Raw genomic sequence first — 22,175 nt, 5'->3', positions numbered from 1 at the left:
TATTTATTTTTCACCAACAAATTTACCTCCTTATCTCTTTCATGCAGATGAATTCCAGACACACACATTCTATTATCAAAACAGCCATGAGCATCCAGCAACTTGCAGCCCATGATATATTCAGGGCTCAAGATTTGGAGCTGGATATGGGCCTTCTCTTTGTGGAGTCATCTCTTCCAGCATCTTCAAGTATCACCCAGACAACATCTCTGAGGGTCTCTCAAGGCCACTGAAGCAAGAGGCTTTGAAGTTTCTTCAGAGCTTCTCCAGTTGGCAGATCTTCCCTATTCGACCTCCTATCCAGGCCTGCCAGGCATACCCCTGCCTGGGCCTCCTGGCACAGGAGATAAAATGCAAATGGGCTTACTCCCAGCAGCTGGTCCAGGAGATACCAGCAGGGAGGGAGTAGGAGAAAAGAAACCTGTTGGGGTGTTCACAGGAGGAGTGGAGGGAAGTTTTGCTATTTACGGATTCTTAAGCCAACAAAAGTACCTACATCATTTTCTGTCTTGAAGACATACTCAGGCAGAGAACCCAGAAGCAAAAGTGCAAGACAGGCATTTCCTGTGGTCAAGTGGATAAGAGCAGCCTGCAGGCATGGGACAGGGTGAGCCAAGCCAGATCTCCCTGGAGCTTCCTGGACTGTCAGTGGCCTCTGGGTCATTATATGTTTTCCATAAAGGAAGTGGGATGATGGTGGAAACGGTGATGGTATGGCCGTTGTGTGTGGGGATGGTGGTGGTGGGGTGCTGGTGCAGTGGAGGGATGGTGGTGTGGCTGTGGAGTGAGAATGGGGTAGGGTGTTGGCATAAATTGGTGGCCATATTTGTGATGATGATGGTGAGATGGTGATGGTGGTTAATATGGATTTATAGTTTTATCCGGGATCATTATAACATGACTGTTCCCAGCTCACTGCTTTGGGATACAAGTGAGAGACACCCTGGGAAAGCATGAGAGTGTCATAGCTTCAAGGTCCAATGGGAGAGAAGGGGAGGTGGGAGTCAGAGGTCACCAGAGTCATAGCACCTTTGTCAGGAATTAAGTACTATCTCCTGGCCTGTGGAACTGCCTGCCCTTTGTGTCCTGGGGAAGGAAGTGGGCAGGCAGAGGGACTGTGGGGACCTAGATAAACTAAAAATCTACTCCATCAGAGGGACACATTTGAAGATATCAGGAGATTGTCAAGTCTAGTCCCAAACTAGAAGATCCTCCAGGGCACCAAATCCTTTCCAGGGAGGCAGCAACAGAGCACCCAGTCGCCACAAGAGAGGATTCACTGAGTATTAGCTCCATGGTCGTGGTGTGCTGGGGCTGGCTCGTGCTGGTTTGCACAGGTTTGCTAGAGCCAATTGCCAAATTTTTAGGAATCTTGTGCGCTGGTTCTTAAACACAGGCATTATTAAGAATTTAATTGTATAAACTTACAAGCAAACAAATTATACTAAAGACAAAGATAAAAAGCACTCTAAACTCATCACTTCCTAATTATTTTATTCTTTTGTACCTTCATGTTCTTGAGAATATTTAACTGTATTGTATATGTATAGTGGGAAAACCATGTAATGGTGTGTGACCCTGCACTTCTTCACAACTCTGTGCTCAGTGACATCACATCAGTAGCTTGAAATTGACCCAGGTGCAAGTGTTTACACCACAGAAATAGGCAAATACCACCACTCGGTACTCTGCCTCCCATAAGCCCCCAAGCCAGTTGTTAAACATTTACCACACATAACTGCTTGAAGGGCACACACGAGGCAGCATGAGGCATGGAGAAAAGCAGCAGGCAGAAGGTGGGGTGCTGTACACATCAGTGAAACCTCTGAAGAGCATCCTGCTTGGGGTCTCCGTGCTAACACAACTTCCCACTGGGTTGTGATTCCAATAGAAGAAGACCCTGGGGAAGCATGACGGTGTCATAGCCTCAAGGCCCAGTGGGAGAGAGGGTGGTGGGAGTCAGGAAATCCACCCAAAAGGGGGAGAAGCTGACATAAAGCAAGAAGCCAGGCAGACCCCAGAATGCAGGAACTGCAGGGGCCACTGCAGGGGGCTGTCAGCGCAGGTGTAGGCCTGAGGCCCCTGAGAAACTCAAGTCAAGGCTGTCTCAACATTTTCCTCCATCCATTGGGGGAGCAAACACTGGGGCAGGGGATGCAGATATAAAAACACCCTGTACCCCGGAAAGCGCACAGTGAAAGGGGAGTGGAGGGCTGGGCAGGTGACGGTTATGAAGCCAGACAAGTGCTGGGGACGTGGAGCAGAACACTGTGGGGCTCAGAGGACCAATCTCTGCCTGGAGGAGTCAGTGAAGGCTTCAGAGTCAGGTGCCTCTGGGTCTTGGAAGATGAGTAGCACCAGCCAGGTAGAGAAGAGACAGGGGTAGCCTTCCAGACAGAACCAGAGTCCAGGTGAATTCTAAATAGTGGCTCTTGCTGTAACACTGTGGTCATTATGTGGATTCAGATGCACTGAGGCTCAAGCCATATGCCTTAGGACATGAATGCTCTCCATTCCACTGTCCAGTCCAGCTCCACCAGCCTGCAGGGGTAGGGCTCATCCTAGGCCCCAGCACTAGCCGGGTGCTAAGCAGAGAGAATCACTTCTGGTTTCTGGGTGCTGCTGTACTTCAATTTCTAAATCCCAGCCTCGTAGCCATGGCCTGGCCAAGCCGTGGAGGACAAGGGGGACACAAGGGCCCAAGGGGCATCAAAGGGCACCAGGACCAGACATGTAGGGAGGTTCTTGCCTCCTCTGCACACTTTCCCATTTCTTCATATTCAATGCCAATTCTTTCCCCCTAATTTTATATTACTGGCATCTTCTATCTGCTCCATCACTAATGAAAGAAAAATAGAGCAAGTGGGTTGCTTTCCTTTCTTTTTCCATCCTTCCTCTTTGCTCTTGAGTTCTAAACCAGAAGGGTTGGGAACCAAAGGAAATTTGAAATAGGAATATCTTGAATTCACCAAGACATCTCTTGGAGGCTAAAGAACTTTGCCATCGGGGTCAGATCACTTCCCCAAAGTAGGTCAGACCTTATTCCACAGCTGCCAGCAAAAGCTATAGCTTCTCTCGTGCAGCGGCCGAGCCAGTGCAACAACTGCAGGCTGCCTTTCAGACCAAGGAGCTCCCAATGGCCTTCAGCCATCAAAGGAATAAAACTCCTTTGCTGCAAAAGGAAATAAACTTTTTCTTTTCATTATCATGCCTTATCTTGGGCTTGCTGAGCATATTTTTTGACTATCCTGCTCCTTGTTTTCTCCCCCTCCCTCTGTAAAATGAGAATTGACTGATAGACTGTCATAATACTCTCAGGATACCTCCTTGAAGAGTTTTTCTGGGGTGTATGGTGCTGTGAGTTTGGTGAGACTTTAGGTCAAATAGCCACCATGCATGATCCCAGATGAGTTGGTTCCATGATCAGCCTTACTCCTGTCATGTATAAAACAAGAGAATTGGACTCAGTGACCTCAAAACCAGTTCCAAAAATGACATGATTGTGCTCTAAGAAAAAATAAGTAGGAATGAGCAAGACTCTGGGCTTTATTCATTGTTTTTGTACTGGGACCAGAAAAGGATTCAACTATGAGAACAAGCATTGCTCTCATTAATAAAAATAAAAGTCCCATTTGATGGGACTTACTGTGTGCCTGATACTGTGCTAAGTACATTACATACATTGCCTCATGTAATCCCCACAACTTGCAAAGAGGAATGATTATTCTCAGGAAAAGGAAACTAAGGCTCACGGTGGTTAAGTTACTTGCCTGAGGTTGCACAGCTTGTAAGTAATAAGTTGAGCCAAGGATTTGAACCCTGGCCTCTGACTCCAAAATCTCTGCTTTTGTTTATGTTGTCACATTTACCTATTCTCCATGATGTCTCTCTTTTCATGATAGCCCTGGGTATCAAGAGCTGTGACTTCCAGGCAGCAAGAAACAATGAGGAGCACCACACCAGAGCCATCAGCTCCCAGCGACTCATTGTGAGGAGGGGGCAGCCCTTCACCATCATCCTGCACTTCCGTGCTCCTGTCCGTGCGTTTCTCCCTGCTCTGAAGAAGGTGAACCTCGTTGCACAAACTGGTAAGTGGGACATGCCTAGACGTCTTTGGCAGCAGGACTGAGGGTGTAGGGCTCTCTCTTTAGCACCCTCTTAGAGAAAAAGGCGCAAAGGGCCCAGACCACAGCTGGATCTTTTTCTTTTTTTGAGACAGAGTCTCACTCTGTTGCCCAGGCTAGAGTGAGTGCCATGGTGTCAGCCTAGCTCACAGCAACCTCAAACTCCTGGGCTCAAACAATCCTTCTGCCTCAGCCTCCCGAGTTGCTGGGACTACAGGCATGCACCACCATGCCCGGCTAATTTTTCTATATATTTTTAGCTGGTCAATTAATTTCTTTCTATTTTTTCAGTAGAGACAGTGTCTCGCTCTTGCTGAGGCTGGTTTTGAACTCCTGACCTTGAATGATCCTCCTGCCTTGGCCTCCCAGAGTGCTAGGATTACAGGCGTTAGCCACTACACCTGGCCCCACAGATGTGTCTTAACAAGTCCTATCCAGCCAGCAGGGGTGCTGTGAGGATGTCCCAAGATTGCATGTGTCATAAATATTGTTTATTATGACTCAGAAGTCACTTGGTGGTATTATCACTAAGGGATTCCTTTTGGTTGCAAATGTAATATCAGCTTTGTAGAAAACCGTGAATGGAATCTAATCCTGGCTAAATATAACATTTAATTGCTACTATTTATTCAGTCCATACTACATGTCAGCTATTGGGCCAAGTACATCACATGCAATACCTTATTCAGCCTTCACATGGGCCCCATGAAGCAGGTACTGTTATTGTGCCCACTTTATAAACTATGAGGCTGTTATAAACCTAGGTCCACAGGTGCCAAAAGCCTGTGCTCTCCCATCTCCCTGTGCTGTGCCTCATTACTGCATGGGCTTCTTTCATTCTCCTCCAAAACCAACTTTAACCTGCTCCATCTCCATAATACCCCGACTTTATTACTCTGAGTTGCGACCAAGAACTCCAAATGACCTCTTTATCACTATGTCACTGCAGGAGAGCAGCCTTCCAAGGACAACAGGACCCAAGCCACATTCCCGATTTCCAGTCTGGGGGACACAAAGTGGTGGAGTGCAGTGGTGATGGAGAGAGACACCCAGTCCTGTACCATCTCTGTGACCACACCCGTGGATGCTGTCATTGGCCACTACTCACTGCTGCTGCAGGTCTCCAGCAAGAGGCAACACCTCCTGGGCCAGTTCACGCTGCTCTTCAACCCCTGGGGTAGAGGTATGTTTGGACCTGGGCCAGCCTCGGTTGCACAGGGACTCAAGGCGCCAGGGCTGGGGCGCAGCTCTGGCAGGGAGCACCTGCCCCAGGCCCCTGTAGGCAGCCCCCTCTAAGGGCAGCTCCAGCACTCAGTCACAGTACTGCCTCCTCCCTGCATGCACAGGCTCCCAACCCCACGGCCCTGTCTGTGCAAAGCTCGAGTCTTACCACCAGCCCCTGGTGCTGGCTCAGGCTGTTTGGGTCAGGAGTTAAGACTCACTGCAGTGACTGTAGGAAAGCTCCCCTTTATTGTAACGGTAGAGGGGTGAGAACTAGAAAGGGCTTCAGGAATAAGGTGGCCTGAGAGATGGGCCTCTTGATTTCTCTCCAGTCTCCCCTAGTCTGTCTCCAGGGTGCATTCAGGTTGTGTAATTTGGAAGATCCTCTTTAAGAAAAAGAATATAAAATTGCGAATTGCCAAGGACCCCCCCCCCCAGGGCCTGCAGGGACCTGTATCGGTGAGGGTCCTCATGCTTCAGCTGCAGCTTCAAAGTAAATCTACCCTATTTGTGCTATCTTTGCTCCTCTCCACTTACTTGTTCTGTTCTTACTACAGATTGCTGTGTCCTCTCCATACTGACTTGTCCAAACATCTGCCTGGAGCCTTATAGCTTGCCAGTCTGTGGTGGGCTTTCCTGGGGCCAGGTGGCCTCCTGTGACCCAGTCAGGGGCCACCTCTGGCAAAGCTCAGCTCTAGCTGTGGCTGTGGCTATTTCATCTAGAAAGGACCATCAGATATGGTCAACTTGCCCAAAATAAGACCCAATGGAGCGTCTTCTCTTCCTTCCCATTCTGAGGATTGAGTCTGTCTTTCCTTTTAATTTACTTTTTTTTTTTTTTTTGAGAAGCCAGTCAATGTCTTTCCTTTTAAAATCTGCCTCACCCACCTTAACCCCTTCGGCTCCCTGCAGGGTCGATTGAGAGAATGGACGTTTCTCGTCCCAGCAACGCCAGACAAAGGCATAGCCTTTTCCTGTCAAGAGTTTCACTGCCAGCATGAAGAAGGCTCCGTTACAAGGCAGGGCTTGGAAACTGGAAGAAACATGGGAAAGTAAAAGAACCTTCCCAGGTTCTCACAGGTGGCCCCATGCCTGGACCCCAGTTCCTGACTGCCCTTCTCTGTAGCACCTGAACCCCAGTGGGCTCTCTCTCTCTGCACTGCTCTTGCCCAGGGTACAGTTAACCAACTCCCCGCCCCATCCTTTATATGCCCCACCCCAGCTCAGGCTGTTCTCTCTGCTCCAAGGGTATAGGCCGGTGGAACACTGGACGGGAACTAGTGTCCATTCAGAGCCCCCCAGCCCCAACCGGGTGAATGTGGACGCAGGCCTTTGGCTGGGAGGCCCTGTGGCTCCCACATACTGACAGAAGGACCTTCAAACCATTTCCCTCTAAAGCTGAGGCTTTGGCATACCTCTTAGCCAACTCTGAGTCCACATCCAGAGTTAGGCCCTGGTGACCAGAGCAAACACACAGCAAAGACAGTTCTGGACAGTGCTTGGTTCAGGGGTAACCCACAGTCGTGACTCCAGTGCCAGGACTCCTGCCATCGTGCTCAGTTCGTAGGGACTGCCTGGGGAGGCCTCGCTACATGAGTGCGTGTGGAGCAGGGATCATCAAACTTTTTAAACAGGGGGCCAGTTCACTGTCCCTCAGACCGCTGGAGGGCTGTTGGAGAGTGTGGCGCACATTCCACACATGCGCACTGTGGGCCCGGGACAAGTCGGCTGCAAAGCAGGACAGGCAGCGGCGGCAAAAACACCTGGCGGGCTGGATAAATGTTCTTGGCGGGCTGCATGTGGCCCGTGGGCCCTAGTTTGAGGACCCCTGGACTGTGGAGTATCTGTCTGGGCAGGGGTGAATTGTTGGCTCTGCTCATCTGGGAGGTTATTAAGAGATTTTCAGAGATTCTCTGACATATCAGTCTCAGCATAGTTGGAGATGGGGCTCTCCTGGATTCAAAAGAAAATTTTACATCATATAATGAAAGTCAAAGCCTTATTTATAGGCTGAGAACATTATAAAAGCGGCTGCACCCAAGTGGAGAAGAGGAAGGCGGTGCTACCTGTACTCTCATAATGTACTTCCCAGAGGCCTGCAGATCCTGGGGCCAAACACCTCAGTTTGGCGTGATTTCCAAAGAGGTGATGCCTCGCTGACTTCACAGAGAGTACTCAGGATGGAAGGGCAGGAGTCGAGGGCACCAGGGGCATATGGTTGTGTGATTTTAAGCCCCAGATTTTTCAGGACTTCCTGATTTGTAATATCCTGTCTTTGTGTTGCTTTGAAGTACTCTCAGCCCAGCTGGATACCTGGAAGTGACAGTTCAGAAATCCTTTTCTCTTTCTAGCCTCCAGGAACTAGTCCAACCACTCGGCCACCGGCTCAGAGCCATAGGCCATAGGCGCTTGGCAGCTCCCCCTGCTGTCCCCAGCTTCCCAGAGTGAGTGATGGCCTCCTTAAAAATCACCCACCCTCCCCAGGATGTCCAGCCTGACCCTTGGATGACGAAAGCCGGAAGAAGAGACCACACACAGGAGTCCTAGGCCCACTTAGACACCCCCAGGGCAGAAATCCAATGCTCTTCTTACTTCCACTGCTCAACCCCACAGCTCCTCCTGACCGTCTTGCCAAATGCTCCTCTTCCCTCTGTTCACTCCTGTCAACCTACGCTTAACTATTTTTTTTCTGAAACACCTTTTTTTGGTCACAAATTAGATTTGTAGGAAAGACATACAGGGAAGCTGTATACATCATATAATGAATATATCATCATATAATGAAACATACAGGGAAGCTGTATGTCTTCCACTGGGAAGCTCCCTGGTTTTTGTCAATTTCTCTTGGGCAATTTCTCTCGCTCTCTGGCTGTACCTGTCTATGGGAAGCGACTAGGCTTTTTAAGGCTGGCTTGTTCCTGTCGGCCTAGCTGGCCCTGCAGGCCGCACTCTGATTCACCAGGGACCCTGGGCCAGGTCCCAGTGGGAGCCAAGGAAGAGGGACTTTCTCCTCGGTCTTCAGCCCAGAGCTGAGGGGAGGCCTGCAGCCAAACCTGACCCAGGCAACAGGGGGAGAGGTCTGGATGTAGAGGGCAGGCCTAGCACCCCACAGGCCCTCATCCCCCCGTTTCTCACCAGAGGATGCTGTGTTCCTGGGGAATGAGGCCCAGCGCAGGGAGTACTTGTTGAACCAGAACGGTCTCATCTACCTCGGCACGGCTGACTGCATCCAGGCAGAGTCCTGGGACTTTGGCCAGGTACTGGGGACTTCAGGAGGGTAAGGGGGACAGTGGCTGTCCTATAACCTTCAATGTCCAGGCCAGATAGAGCTGGCAGGTCCAAAATCCCCCGGTGAGGAGGCCATTTCTTTAGCTCATGTCAGTCCTGTGGTGCCTCCCTTTCCTCTGGGCCACATCAGACCACCCTCCACAGCTCCCAGAGTTATCTTCCTAAGAACTGGGGCAAACCAAGTCTCTGTCAAATCCCCACTGTCTACAGCGGCAGTCCCCAACCTTTTGGGCACCAGGGACTGGTTTCATGAAAGACAATTTTCCATGAAACACGGGGCAGGGGAATGGTTTTGGGATGATTTAAGCGCATTACATTTATTGTGCAATCAAACCTCTCTGCTAATGATAATCTGTATTTGCAGCTGCTCCCCAGCGCTAGCATCACCACCTCAGCTCCACCTCAGATCATCAAGCATTAGATTCTTGTAAGGACCACAACCTAGATCCCTTGCATGTGCAGTCTACAGTAGGGCTCACGCTCCTATGAGACTCTAACGCTGCTGCTGATCTGACAGGAGGTGGAGTTTATGCAGTGATGTGAGTGATGGGAGGTGGCTGTAAATACTGATGAAGCTTTGTTCACTCCTCAGCGCTCACCTCCCGCGTGCGGCCTGGTTCTTAAGGGACCACAGGTCCACAGCCTGGGGGTTGGGGACCACAGGTCTACAGGATAAAGACCCAATCCCTGGCTGGACACTAAGGGCTCTTCCAGCCACGCCCCTGCTTTCCTTTCCCATGAACCACCCCACGCTCCAGCTCCTCCTGTCCCTGGAACCCCAGACTGAACATTCCCTCTGGCTGGAATAGCTTATCTCCCTTATCTCCTGGCAAACTCCTACCTGTCACTTAAGACCTTCTAGAAGCCTTCCCCACCTTCAAAGGCAGAGGGAGTCTCTCCACTGTGCTCCTGCTCTGTGTTGGCGTCTGTACCACAGCCCAGGTCACGTTGCTGTGATCTGTAATCTAAGGGGCTGCGTGCCCGTCTCCAGCCCTAAACCGTGGCCTCCTCAAGAGCAGGAGCTGCCTTGGTAACCTCCACACATAGGTCAGAGCCGGCGGGAGCAGCAGAAGTTTGCTAAATGGAAATGAAATGAAACACAGCCGCGTAGCGTGGGTCCTTGAGAGCTCACACTCTACTGGGAGAGTCAGACAACAGAATGGGCCAGGGACTGCATGCCCAGGCACAGGGACCAAGTGGGAGGGAGAGAAAAGCCAGGGAGGAAGGTGTGGAGCCCGGGCCTAGGAGAAGGACGAAATGATGGGGCTGTCTTCTGCTGTCAGTGCTTGACCTGGAGACCCTTCATCATGGCCCTGTGTGTTCCTTCCAGTTCGAGGGAGATGTCATGGACCTTAGCCTGGGCTTGCTGAGTGTGGACAAGCAGGTGGCAGAGTGGAGCCAGCCTGTGCACGTGGCCCGTGTGGTGGGCGCCTTGGTGAGTGAGAGGTCGGGGGGAGCCAGAGTGGGGAGGAGATGAGACGAGAGCCCTCTGACAGACCTGCCCCACCCCTGCAGCCCTGGAAATCCTCAAGTCACAAATGGCCCTCCTGCTAGGGTATGAGGGACAGTCCCCATGAAGGTTATGAGTGAGGAGGGGAAAGAACAGACAATGGCATCCACAGGGGCAAGAAAAGCAAAAAGAAGAATCATCTTTTAGGACAAAAGCCAGCCGAGGACTAAACCTGCCTTGACCCTTCAGAGCACTCTTTTCCCTTCTCCTTGACCCCACCCCAGCCTGCAGGCTTAGGTCCTGGGGAAGGAGGGCATAGTGTCCATCTCACCCCATGCTTGCTGCTATGGTGATCAAAGGAACTTGTTGTCATTTCTAAATTATTCCTAAGAAAATGCAGACCACGAGGGTAAGATGGTGCTTTGCCCTGTCCCTACTCCTTTCAGAGCAGTAATGTTTTCTCCATTTCCTCCTGTGCCTCTGAAGTCCCCACTAAAAAAACTGGTGAGAGTCAAGGCCAGCCTGGGCATGGGAGAAAGCCTGGGACAAGCAGCCTCCAGGACCCAAGTGTGGACCACCTCAATAGAGTCAGGGCCAGTGAAAGCAGCTCCCAATGAGGGGCAGCTCCCATGCTCCTTCATGGCTGTAGCTAAAGGATTGTTAAGGAATCCTGGGGCCAGGTATGGTAGCTCATGCCTGTAATCCTAGCACTCTAGGAGGCCGAGGCGGGCGGATCACTTGAAGTCAGGAGTTCAAGACCAGCCTGAGGCCGGGCGCTGTGGCTCACGCCTGTAATCCTAGCTCTTGGGAGGCCGAGGCGGGCGGATTGCTCAAGGTCAGGAGTTCAAAACCAGCCTGAGCAAGAGCGAGACCCCGTCTCTACTATAAATAGAAAGAAATTAATTGGCCAACTGATATATATATAAAAAATTAGCCGGGCATGGTGGTGCATGCCTGTAGTCCCAGCTACCCGGGAGGCTGAGGCAGAAGGATCACTCGAGCCCAGGAGTTTGAGGTTGCTGTGAGCTAGGCTGACGCCACGGCACTCACTCTAGCCTGGGCAACAAAGCGAGACTCTGTCTCAAAAAAAAAAAAAAAAAAAAAAAAAAAAAAAAAAAAAAAAGACCAGCCTGAACAAGAGCAAGACCCCGTCTCTACCAAAAATAGAAAAAATTAGCCGGGCATGGTGGCACATGCCTGTAGTCCCAGCTATTCAGGAGGCTGAGGCAGGAGGATTGCTTGAGCCCAGGAGTTGAGGTTGCTGTGAGCTAGGCTGACGCCACGGCACTCTAGCCTGGACAACAGAGCGAGACGCTGTCTCAGAAAAAAAAGGAGGAATCCTGGGCCCCAGCCCTAGAGATTATAACCTAGCGGGCCCAGCATGGCGCCCAGAAACAGGCAGATTTAACAAGTGCCAGGTGACTGATGCAGGTGGTCTGTCATCACAGCTCCCCAGGCATGGTGAATGGACCACCCGCCTCAGTCCCCATCCCCGGGAAGCTGTCCTGCTCTGGGGACTCACACACTGACATCCACACATTTCCCCAAACAGCTGCGAACTCTCAAGGAGAAGTGTGTCCTGCCCACACCGCAGAGCCAGGACGCCCAGGAACGGGCCTTGCTGAACAAGCGCCGGGGCAGCGTGCCCATCCTGCGGCAGTGGCTGACGGGCCGAGGGCGGCCTGTGTACGATGGTCAGGCATGGGTGCTGGCCGCTGTTGCTTGCACAGGTACAGAGCAGCGATGCACAGGTCGGTGGTCACCTTGGCTACTGAGCAGAGTGCCTGCCCTGCATCTTGGGTTGTCCCTTAGCCTCTTACGTGGGAGGGACATCTCCAAAAGCTGCCTCCAATCCGCAGTGTTTCCCCAGCTTTGTCACACCCATGAGCACTTACTTGTCCCAGGCAGCTCCTCCCCACCAGCTTCTGCTCCTCTGCCCTCAGTGAGTCAGGCCCATTTGCACACTCTGCTCCCAAACTCATTTTCCCCCTAAAACCTTCCCTGCCCCAGCAGAGCAAACCCTCAGTGCTCTGTTATATATTCGTAACCCTCTCCCCACTATAAACTCTCCACACTGTGTCACTTGTGGCTTATTTGTCCACCTTTATACATCCTGTTCTTGGCTGTCAGTCCTAACCCCCTGGTGCCTGTACCCCTCCTCCGTCCACAGCGTCATCCAGCATTTAAGGCAGAGCCTGCCCAGGGGAGACACTGAAAACTCTAGCCGTACGTACTCACCCAGGCCAGGTCTCTGTGCCCCCCTGACCCTCGCCCCTGTTCACACAGTGCTGCGGTGCCTGGGAGTCCCCGCGCGCGTGGTGACAACGTTCGGCTCGGCCCAGGGCACGGGTGGGGACCTGTTGGTGGACGAGTACTACAATGAGGAGGGGCTGCAGAACGGAGAAGGCCAGAGAGGCGGAATCTGGTGAGAAGCCTGAAGGAGAGGAGGTTGCAGGCCAGGAAGGGCTCCACTTCTGCTTGATATACGGAGGGGGACCCCACTCTCCGAGTGGCCCTGACCCTGGGAATAGGCTTTCAGGACGCCGCGAGGCAGGTGCCAACGGTCAGTCGTGGAGTGCATGCCTCTTCCTGGGAGTGTTGCAGCCACTTTTACACGGTGTCCTCCCATCCCATGGTAACAACAACTCTGCCAGGCTGCATTTCTAGAACCTCTTCAGCATCCTTTTTTTCCCCATCTGAAGTTTTCCCTGTGCTACATTCAGGATCTTCCAGACTGCCACAGAGTGTTGGATGACCCGGCCTGCTCTGCCCCGGGCGTATGACGGATGGCAAATTCTGCACCCAAGTGCTCCCAGTGGAGAAGGTAAAGCCTGGGGGTGGGGCCAGGACACTCAGGGCTGCTCAGAGCTGCGAGAGCTGAAGGAGCCCCTCCGAGAGGAAACAGGAGCAGCGGGCGGTCCAAAGGGAGGCTGCATCCTCCAGAACAGGAGAAGCAGAAGGAAAGATCATGGCCAGCCAAATACTGACCCAGTGCCAGTGGGCTCAAGGGAATAAAGGTGATGGCCATATGGCAACAAGGCTGTGAGGTGACTAGGCCCACCTTAGAGCAATGGGCCAAGGAGCTGAGTCTCAATGAAGGGCAGAGGGTCTGAGTGGTTAGTGGAGGTGGTGGGCCAGGGGCTTGCAAGGTGAGGCTTCTGAGGTTTTAGACATGGATGAGGAAGGTATCAGAATAGGCTCAAACTCAGAGAAGGAAACTTCAGGACCCACAAAATGATAGCTTTTCCTCACCTAAGAGGAGCAATGTCACAGAGCCTGGCACCTAGTAAGTGCTCAAGAAAGCTGAACTATTCCTATCATCAGCAGTAGAGCTGGCTTGGGAACTCCCTGCGCTAAGTGTGTTCCTCTGAGGTTCTACCTGTGCAGTTCCTGAGAGGGCTTCCACCACAGGCCATGACCAAAAGTATTATCATGAGATGGTTGTGAGCCTCACCTCTGTGATAGTCCCTCAGAGACCCTGCCTGTGCCCACCTCTGACCCTGGTCCCTGGGAGGCAGAACAGGGTACAGGATGGGGTTGGAGGTTATGCAACTCTGAGCTGAGCAGAGGTCTGGGTGTGGCTCCTTTGCTCACTGACTGTTCTCTCCTTCAGTCCCTGGGTTCTGTGATCTGGTCCCAGTCAGAGCAGTCAAGGAGGGGACACTGGGGCTGACCCCTGCAGTGCCAGACCTTTTTGCCGCGGTAAACGCCTCATGTGTGGTCTGGAAGTGCTGTGAAGACGGGACACTGGAGCTGACTGACTCCAACACAAAGTATGTTGGCAACAACATCAGCACCAAGGGTGTGGGCGGTGACCGCTGCGAGGACATCACTCAGAACTACAAGTATCCTGAAGGTACTGGTCAGGGAAGGGCCACAGGCCTCTCAGCACCTAGAACAGCAAACAGCAGGAATGGATGGTCCAGACAGATGCAGGCCAGAAAGAGTCCCAGTCCCTCCCCATCACATAAAACAGCGTTTCTCAACCCTGCTTGATGTTACTGGCATTTCGTTCCAAATGAATCTTTGTTGTGAAGGGCTGTGCATCCTGGGACATTTGGCAGCATTCCTGGCCTCTACCCATGAGATGCCACCACCCCCCACCACTACTACCACTACTTGTGACAACCAAGAATGTCTCCAGACATTTCCAAATGTCCCTTGCATGGGGGAATTGCCCTCAGTTGAAAACTATTGCTATAAAGCAATACACTTAAGACCAAGCCCAGCTTCCAGAAGACTTTTGATGTTGCCTATCTCTCCATCCCCTCCAACATCCCCAAACCTGTTCCTCCATGTCAGTTAATGGCACCACCAGCCACCTATGGTCCAAACAGGAAGGCTCACACCGCCCTGGCGTCTTCCTGCTTCACAGCCCCGTGCTGTCCTCACGTCTGTCCCTGTTCCCTTTCCACGCTGCTGGTAAAGTTAATCCAGGGCCTCACCCTCTCTTGTCTATGGGACTGCAAGAGCCTCCTAACTGGTCCCCTGCCTCCAGTCTCTCCATCATCATTCCATTTCCAACTTTCAGTTTCCAGAATGAGCTTTCTAAGGCTCAAATGTCATTAATGGTATTCCCCTGCTCCAGAATATTCCATAGCCCCCACTGTCCTTGGAATAAATCCAAATTCTTTTGCATAAGAAGATTGAATTCTCTGCAAAACTGTCCTCAGAAACAGTGTTGACTTGTCCCAAAACTTGCTCTCTCTCTCATCATTAAAGGAACAGATTCATAGCACTTGAAAAAGAAATTTACCCTTGAGTGGCTTGGAAGAGAGACACTGTATCTATCTATGGTGGATCTGCCTAACACAGACCTTTTTGGGCTAAATATGGCCTTGGAAGAGAAATACTGTATCTCTCTATGGCAGATCTGCCTAACACAGAACTTTTGGCCTTAAATATGGCCTTAAAGGTTTGCAAAGCTCTAGTGACTTTGGCATTTGAGTAGAAGTGGGTAAATGACTTTCAATCCTGGGTTTTTATTAGAAGGGTCTATACTTGCTGGCTAAGAGGCCTGCTTTGTTTCTTCCGCTCTCTAGGATCTCTGCAAGAAAAAGAGGTGTTGGAGAGAGTCCAGAAAGAGAGAATGAAACATGGGAAAGACAATGACATCCATCTTCCCCATCCCGAGAGTGCTGATCCTTTGTACCTATTCTTGGAAGCACCCAGCTCTCTACCCCTGAGAGGAGATGCTCAGCTCTCAGTGATCCTGGTTAACCCCAGTGACCAGGAGAAGGTGGTGCGGCTGGCAATTGCAGTCCAGGCCGTGCACTACAATGGCGTCCTTGCTGCCAAGCTCTGGAGGGAGAAGCTGTCCCTCACGCTCAGTGCCAACCTAGGTAACATTCTTATGTCCCTACCAGAAACTTCCCACACCCTTGGCTCTTGCCTTGGGCAGGCAGCAGAGCACCCCAGAGTTCCCTAGAACAGTCACAGAGCACTGACCACAGGTATCCAGAGATGGCTTTTAGCCCCTGGTGCTCACACTCACGTTCTCTGTCTTTCTCATTCAATCATTCAACACATTTTTGGGCCCAACATGGGAAAAAGAAAACAATTCCAGCTACAGTCAGCTAAGTCAGCTAAGTCCAGCTAACAGTCAGCAGGCCCTTCATAGCAGTGTGAGAAGCGTTTGCTGAGGTAAACAGAGTACAATGGCAGGAAAGCATCTCGCCCCGGCTGGAACAGGCTGCCCCCAAATAAATCATACTGCAATGAGTCTGGAAGGATGAGTAGGAGAGTAATAGAAAATTCAGTCACGACAATCCACACAGAAGGAACAACATGTGCACAGGTCCCTCTTCCTCCCTGAGATTCTCATTTAATCCGTCTGGGATGGGGTCCAGGCATTGGTATTTCTTAAAAACTCCCTATGTTACTCCAGGGATGAGATTCCCTGGATCAGAGCACTGGCTCTCAGACTTTGTTCCACATTAGAATCACCTGGGGAAGTTCAATGATCAGCCTGCATCCCAAGCCAACTTAATCAGACATTCCACGATGGAACACAAATATCATAATGTTTAAAAACTTCTCAGCTGGGCGCGGTGGCTCACGCCTGTAATCCTAGCTCTTGGGAGGCCGAGGCGGGCGGATTGCTCAAGGTCAGGAGTTCAAGACCAGCCTGAGCAAGAGCGAGACCCTGTCTCTACTATAAATAGAAAGAAATTAATTGGCCAACTGATATGTATATAAAAAAATTAGCCGGGCATGGTGGCGCATGCCTGTAGTCCCAGCTACTCGGGAGGCTGAGGCAGAAGGATCTCTCGAGCCCAGGAGTTTGAGGTTGCTGTGAGCTAGGCTGACGCCACGGCACTCACTCTAGCCTGGACAACAAAGTGAGACTCTGTCTCAAAAATAAATAAATAAATAAAAAATAAAATAAATAAATAAATAAATAAAAACTCCTCAGGTAATTCCAATGTGCAAGCAAGTTTGAGAGCCAGGGAACTAGAGCTTGTCAACAGGATTGCAGCATCCTCCTAACCAGTGCCCCTGCCTCCAGTCTCTGCATCCTTATTCCCTTTCCAAGCACAGGAGGAGTGGAGCAGGGCAAGTGGCGTGAGAGCTGGGCAGGGCCCGGGTCATGCAGGGTCTTGTATGACATGCTAAGGAGTTTGAGTTTTGTTTTCTGGGTCATAGGGAGCTGATGAAAGGTTTTAAACAGGAGAGTCAATGTGATTGGAAATCCATTTTAAAAAGAACTTCTGGCAGAATGGAATGGAAGGGGTCATATTACAGTAATGGTTCTTAACCCTGGCTGCACATTGAATCACCTGGGGAACTTTAAAAATACTAATGCCTGGGCCTCACCACCAGAGTCTGATGTAACTGATTAGGGGTGCAGCCTGGTATTGGGATTGTATTATAAAGCTCCCCATTTGATTCTAATGTGCATCCAATGTTGAGAACCATTGAATTGGATGTTGGAAGGTTTTGTAATAATTAAGCCAAATAAAATGAAGGCTAAACTAAACTAGCAGCACTTAGAGTTAAGATAAATTAAGGAAGTAGGATAGATTGGACTTGTGAATGTGTGTGGAGCAGGGTGGTTCTGGTTTGGGTGAGCCGCTAGAATGGGGAAAATGGGGAAGAAATGGGTTTGGGGAGAAAGTGATGAATTTGGTTGTGGCACGTGTTTGAAAGCCCATGAAACATCCAAGCAGAGATGACCAGTAGGCAGCTGGAAACCTAAATCTGGTATTTAAGATAAAGCCCTGGGCAGGAGATAAGACATAGGAATCCCAGCACAGAGGGGGCCGCCAAGAATCAGGGCATGGATGAGCAAGAGGGTGAGGAGGGAACCCGGCAGCACCCGCATTTAGCGGGTAGTCAGGGAAAGAGCAGAGAGTGAGGGAGACCAAGAAGTCGAAGGGAGGAAGGGAGCACCCAGCAAAGTCAGCAGAGAGGTCTTGAGCTGTCAAGGCTGAAAAGCGTCCATTGAGAGGGTGGCCTTGCCGAGAAGCAAAGGTGAACACCAGCTTCCTGGGCGTTAAGCAGATTGAGTGGTGGAGGTGAGACAAGCTGTTCACTCCTTCCTGGAAGCATGGCAGGAAGAGGTGAGGCTGGGTGGTAGACAGCCAGGGACGCTGGGCAGAGGGAGGGTGTCATGTTTTTGAGATGAGAGACAGCTGAATCTGCTTACACGCTGAGGAAATGCATGCATGGAGGGCAAGACTGAAGCCTCAGGTGAGATAGGTAATACGTGATAGTTTGACCCCTAGGGAATAGAAACATAACTAGAATAATTACAGCTCTCATGCATGGAGCACTTACTATTTGCCAGAAATGGCATTAAGTGTTTTCTATGCATCATATTCTTAATCCTCACAACCACCTTATGAGGCCAGAACCATTACTGTCCCCACTTTACCAGTGAGGAGGAGACAGAGAGGTTAAATCATTTGCCCCAGGTTACACAGTTAGTCAGAGGCGAGGCCAAGATGGGGCACAGATTTAAAAAGCAAGGACTCAACTTGGGCGGGGGACGCCTGGTCCCCCGAGGGGGGAGATAGCAGGAGGAGATGTCCATGTCTGTAGGTTGGAAATGGGAACGTGAGCTTGAGAGGATTCCTACTTGATGGCTTCATTTTCTCTGCAAAAGGGAAGGAGGAGAAGCAGAGAATGGAAAGGAGCTAATGAGCATATATTTAGCAACTATATGTGGCTTGTTCTGAGATGAGCACTTGATTTGTAGTATCTTGTTTAACACAAACCATCCCACTAGAAAGGCATTGTTATTAGATGAGAACGCTGAGGCCCAAAGAGCTTAACTTGGTCTAGTTCACAGGGACCCTCCCACAACCCCATTGAGGTGACCTGCCAAGAACACAAGAGGTGGCTTGTTTCTGGGGTACGTACATTCACCCCTTGACACTGACCCTGCCTGTCATGTGTTTCAGTTAAGAGAATAACCACCAGCCTGTCCTTCTCCTATTTTGAGCAAAACCCACCTGAGAACAGCTTCCTCAGACTCACCGCCGTGGCAACGCACTCTGAGTCCTGCCTTAGCTGCTTTGCTCAGGAAGACATTGCCATTTGTAAACCACGCCTTGCCATCGAGGTAGGCGCCAGTCTTTCTCTGACTTACTCTCATCTGCTACCACTCAGGTCCCGATTTCAGAAGAAATCTGAGCTCCTTAAGCTTTAGAGCAGATGTTCATGCTGCAGGATTGCCAGAAAATGCTAGGCTTGAGAACTTATTCTCTTGGAAGTGATGGTTTCTTACATATACTCTTAAGGTTCAAATCTTCCAACTTCTTTAGTTGGTTAAGTAAAGATTTCTAAAATTGCGGCCTTCCCAGCTGCTGCCTCCATACTTACAGGGATAATAATAGCCTATGTTTATTTAGTGTTTTATATATGTGCCAAAGGGTTTTCACCTCTCATTTCTTTTAATACAAAAGCCATGTGAGGTGGCACTGTTCCCATTACTCAGATGAAAAAACTGTGTTCTAGAGAGCAACATGCCCAAGATCATAAAAACAGGAAGTTCTAGAGGCTTATGCTCTTGCTCCAGCCCTCTTTCCATATGTCTATCCTGGCCAAAATGAATGAGATCTGGTCCCTGCCCTCAGGGAGGTAACAGTTTGGTCTTCTATGTAAGTGCTTTAACAGAGGTCCAGAGTCACTATGGGATAAGTGAAGCAAAGTGGATTAATTCTAGCTGGTGGGTTTGGGGATGAATTTATGAAGGATGCTACCCTTACGGTGGGCCCTGAAAAATGGGTGTGCTTTCAGTGCAGAGGTTGGGGAAGGCCACTGAAGGCAGAAGACTGAGCAATGAGGTGCAGAGGAAGGAGCCTGAGCAGTGTGCTGGGGATGGGAAAGCCTCTGGTGTGGCTGGGATGTCTTTTAGTCAAGGGAAGAAGGGGTGAGGCTGGAGAGGTGGGTTGGGGGCAGACGGTGAAGTACCCTGAATGCAACCCAGGCTGAATTCCAGAGTCACTGGGAAACTCTCCAAGATTTCTAAGCAGAGGAGAGGCACCATCAGAGATTGTCAGTGATGGATCAAGGGTGAGAATAAATGCAGACACATCAGGTACAGTGATAAGGAAGTCAGCTGTGGAGTTTGGGTTAGTTTGGCAGATTTGAGGAGTACTCGAGGAGGGTACAGGGTTATACAGGAGGGGTGAGAGTGACTCCAGCTCTGTGCCCTTGGCATTCACTCCAAGTGTCACCTCTTCCACAGATGCCAGAGAAAGCAGAGCAGTATCAACCTCTTAAGGCCTCAGTCAGCATCCACAATTCCCTGGATGCCCCCATGAAGGACTGTGTGATCTCCATCCGTGGAAAAGGGCTCATTTACAGAGACAGGAGCTACAGGTAAGAGACCACAAGCTTCTCATCCCACCAAGATATCTCAACTGGTCAGAAAGGCAGAAACCCAAAATTAATAACTGTCTGTCTGCCATGTCCATGGAGACAGAGCAAATAGCCCCAGAAGTTGAACTAAAGAATTAGGGGTACCAAATGACCTCTCTCATCCTGGGATCACTATGTCTACAGGTGGATGGGAGTGAGGGAGGCCGTGTGGGCCTCTTGGGTAGCCACTTAACCCTGGTTGCAGACCTGGATATGCAGGAAGAGCCTGGGTACTGCTGGTAAATGCAGATGAGGGGGTTAAGGCTGGTACTAGAGAGTATTGAAGGGAAGATAGGCTACCTCTCAGTGTTATCGGAGAGCTGCATTCTATTAGTCACACCACAATGTACAATTTTATTTATTGTGGCGTTTGTTCGCATTCCCACTACCACACTTCATATCCTTTTGTTAGTCTCTGTAAAATGTGTACTGTTGCTCCATGAGCCTGTAGATTTAACTTACATAAATGCATGTCTAATTGTTCTTTTCTCTCAAAACTATGTTCTTCACATCCCCACATGTCAAGTCCATCACTTCCACTACATAACATCCCATTGTGTACATCAACCACTTCCTATCACTCTTCTCCACAGTGATTGGCACCCAGAGTGCCTCCAATTTTCTGACACCCCAAATAATGTTGCAGTGCACGTCCTCACACAGGTCCCCATATTTGTTTGCAACTTTGGTGAAGTCAGGGGATACATAGGCCCAGGAACAGAATTGCAGGGTCATAGGAAATAACGTGGTTTGACCAGGTATATTGTTAGATTTATTTGCAGAGTGGCTGCAGCAGTCTACACTCCCTCCTGAAGTACATATACTCCTCTCTCTCCTCCACTCCTGGCAACACCCAGATTTCTATTTTCTTCTACTCCAATAGAAATAAAGCAATATCTATTGTTTTAATTTGCAAACCCTTCATGTATTTGTCAGCTTTATTCATTTCCTCCTCTATAAATAGTTTGTCCTTATCTTTGCCCACTTTTATTCTGGTGTTCTTGCCCTTTTTTCTTATTAATTTGTTGGAGTTCCCTCTATATTGTAGGTATTAGTCCCTTGTTAGTTTGAGATGTTGCAAATATCTTCTTTCATCATGTCCACTGCATGCTTAGTTGAATACCTGGTACACAGTTTAAAATTCAAGATACCTACTCCTACTGTCCATGAGGTCCCTAGCAGGTGCCTTAGCCTCATGAAACTCAATGAGTCACTCCTGTCAATAAGTCAAGAGGAGGGACTGCCAGCATTCAACCAGACTTTTCTTTCTCCTAGATCAATTGCAGGGCAAAGCTCCTCAAAGGAAATCTGCACCATTCCCTCAGTTACCAAAAGGTCTACAGGTAGGCCAGGAGGTTGCTGATAGAGGCTCCAAACATCACCTGCTGACATACTGACATCCTCTCAACATGCCTGCTGCACCGAGCTTAGCAATAAGCAAGGGTTCCTAAGCTACAGCCTTTCCAAACATATCCCAGGACTATTACCAAGACTTGAACCAGGCTGAAATCACAGATGATAAACGTAAAAACAGATGCAGCTTAGAAACCCTTAGGATGTGTCTCTTCTCAACCATGCAATTGCTTAGCATAGGGAGGCTCCTGTCTTCTATAGCCTTATGACCACCTGTATTTTAACAGCAAGGTACTTAGATGTTTATTTCTGCGTGGTCCACCTCTTCAAACAGAGAAGGATCAAAGTCACTGGGACCAGCGGAGTGATGAACCCGGGACAGAACTAGCGCCTGCCTTTTCCTTTATTTCAGACTAGGTTCAGTGCGGCCTGGAAACACCGTGTGCACCCAGTTCCAGTTCACGCCGACACACGTGGGATTCCAGAGGCTCACTGTGGAAGTGGACTGCAACATGTTTCAGAACCTAACCAACTATAGAAGTGTCACTGTGGTAGCCCCTGAACTTCCAGCTCTACCATCACTCTCCCAAATCAACCCTTGAAGTTACAATCTAAAACCAAACATGGGCTAGAAAGAGAAACTGTGTCTCAGTCCCTTTGTGTTGTTATAGTGGTATACCTGAGGCTGGGCAGTTTATAAAGAAAAGAGGTTTATTTGGCTCACAGTTCTGCAGGCTGTATAAGAAGCATGGTGCTAGCATCTGCCTTTGGTGAGGGACTCCAGCTGCTTCTACTCATGGTGGAAGGCAAAGGGGAGGCAGTGTGTGCAGAGATCACATACAAAAAAGGGAGAAGGGGAGAGGTGCTAGGCT

The 22,175-nt window shown here is 50.0% G+C and overlaps 1 protein-coding gene across 3 annotated transcripts; it reads left to right on the top strand.

Moving 5' to 3' along the window:
* Positions 1-387: 387 nt before the first annotated feature.
* EPB42 (erythrocyte membrane protein band 4.2) lies at positions 388-21,944 on the top strand. 3 transcript variants are annotated; one of them, XM_076004288.1, is made up of 14 exons: positions 388-607; positions 3,903-3,929; positions 4,029-4,088; positions 5,074-5,307; positions 8,484-8,602; positions 9,964-10,068; positions 11,636-11,813; positions 12,370-12,508; positions 12,807-12,907; positions 13,697-13,939; positions 15,126-15,425; positions 18,489-18,649; positions 19,778-19,911; positions 21,716-21,944. In XM_076004288.1, the coding sequence occupies exons 1-14, from the start codon at positions 598-600 to the stop codon at positions 21,903-21,905; spliced, it is 2,001 nt and encodes a 666-aa protein (XP_075860403.1). In that variant the 5' UTR covers positions 388-597; the 3' UTR covers positions 21,906-21,944. The 3 variants fall into 3 exon arrangements, with proteins under 3 accessions (XP_075860403.1, XP_012622045.2, XP_075860404.1); XM_012766591.2 differs by having other exon boundaries at positions 3,903-4,088; XM_076004289.1 differs by lacking the exon at positions 21,716-21,944 and adding an exon at positions 20,721-20,801 and having other exon boundaries at positions 3,903-4,088.
* The last annotated feature ends 231 nt before the right edge of the window (positions 21,945-22,175 follow it).

Source organism: Microcebus murinus, chromosome 6 (genome assembly GCF_040939455.1).
Source record: "Microcebus murinus isolate Inina chromosome 6, M.murinus_Inina_mat1.0, whole genome shotgun sequence".
Lineage (NCBI taxonomy): Eukaryota > Metazoa > Chordata > Mammalia > Primates > Cheirogaleidae > Microcebus > Microcebus murinus.
Note: the sequence above shows the minus strand (reverse complement) of the source record. Positions and strands in the feature narration are given on the sequence as shown.

Bases quoted from the DNA above. Each gene is read 5' to 3' on its own strand.
- EPB42 (XM_012766591.2), top strand. The intron at 4,089-5,073 runs GTAAGTGGGACA...ATGTCACTGCAG, and splicing joins GAACCTCGTTGCACAAACTG to GAGAGCAGCCTTCCAAGGAC. The intron at 18,650-19,777 runs GTAGGCGCCAGT...CCTCTTCCACAG, and splicing joins AACCACGCCTTGCCATCGAG to ATGCCAGAGAAAGCAGAGCA.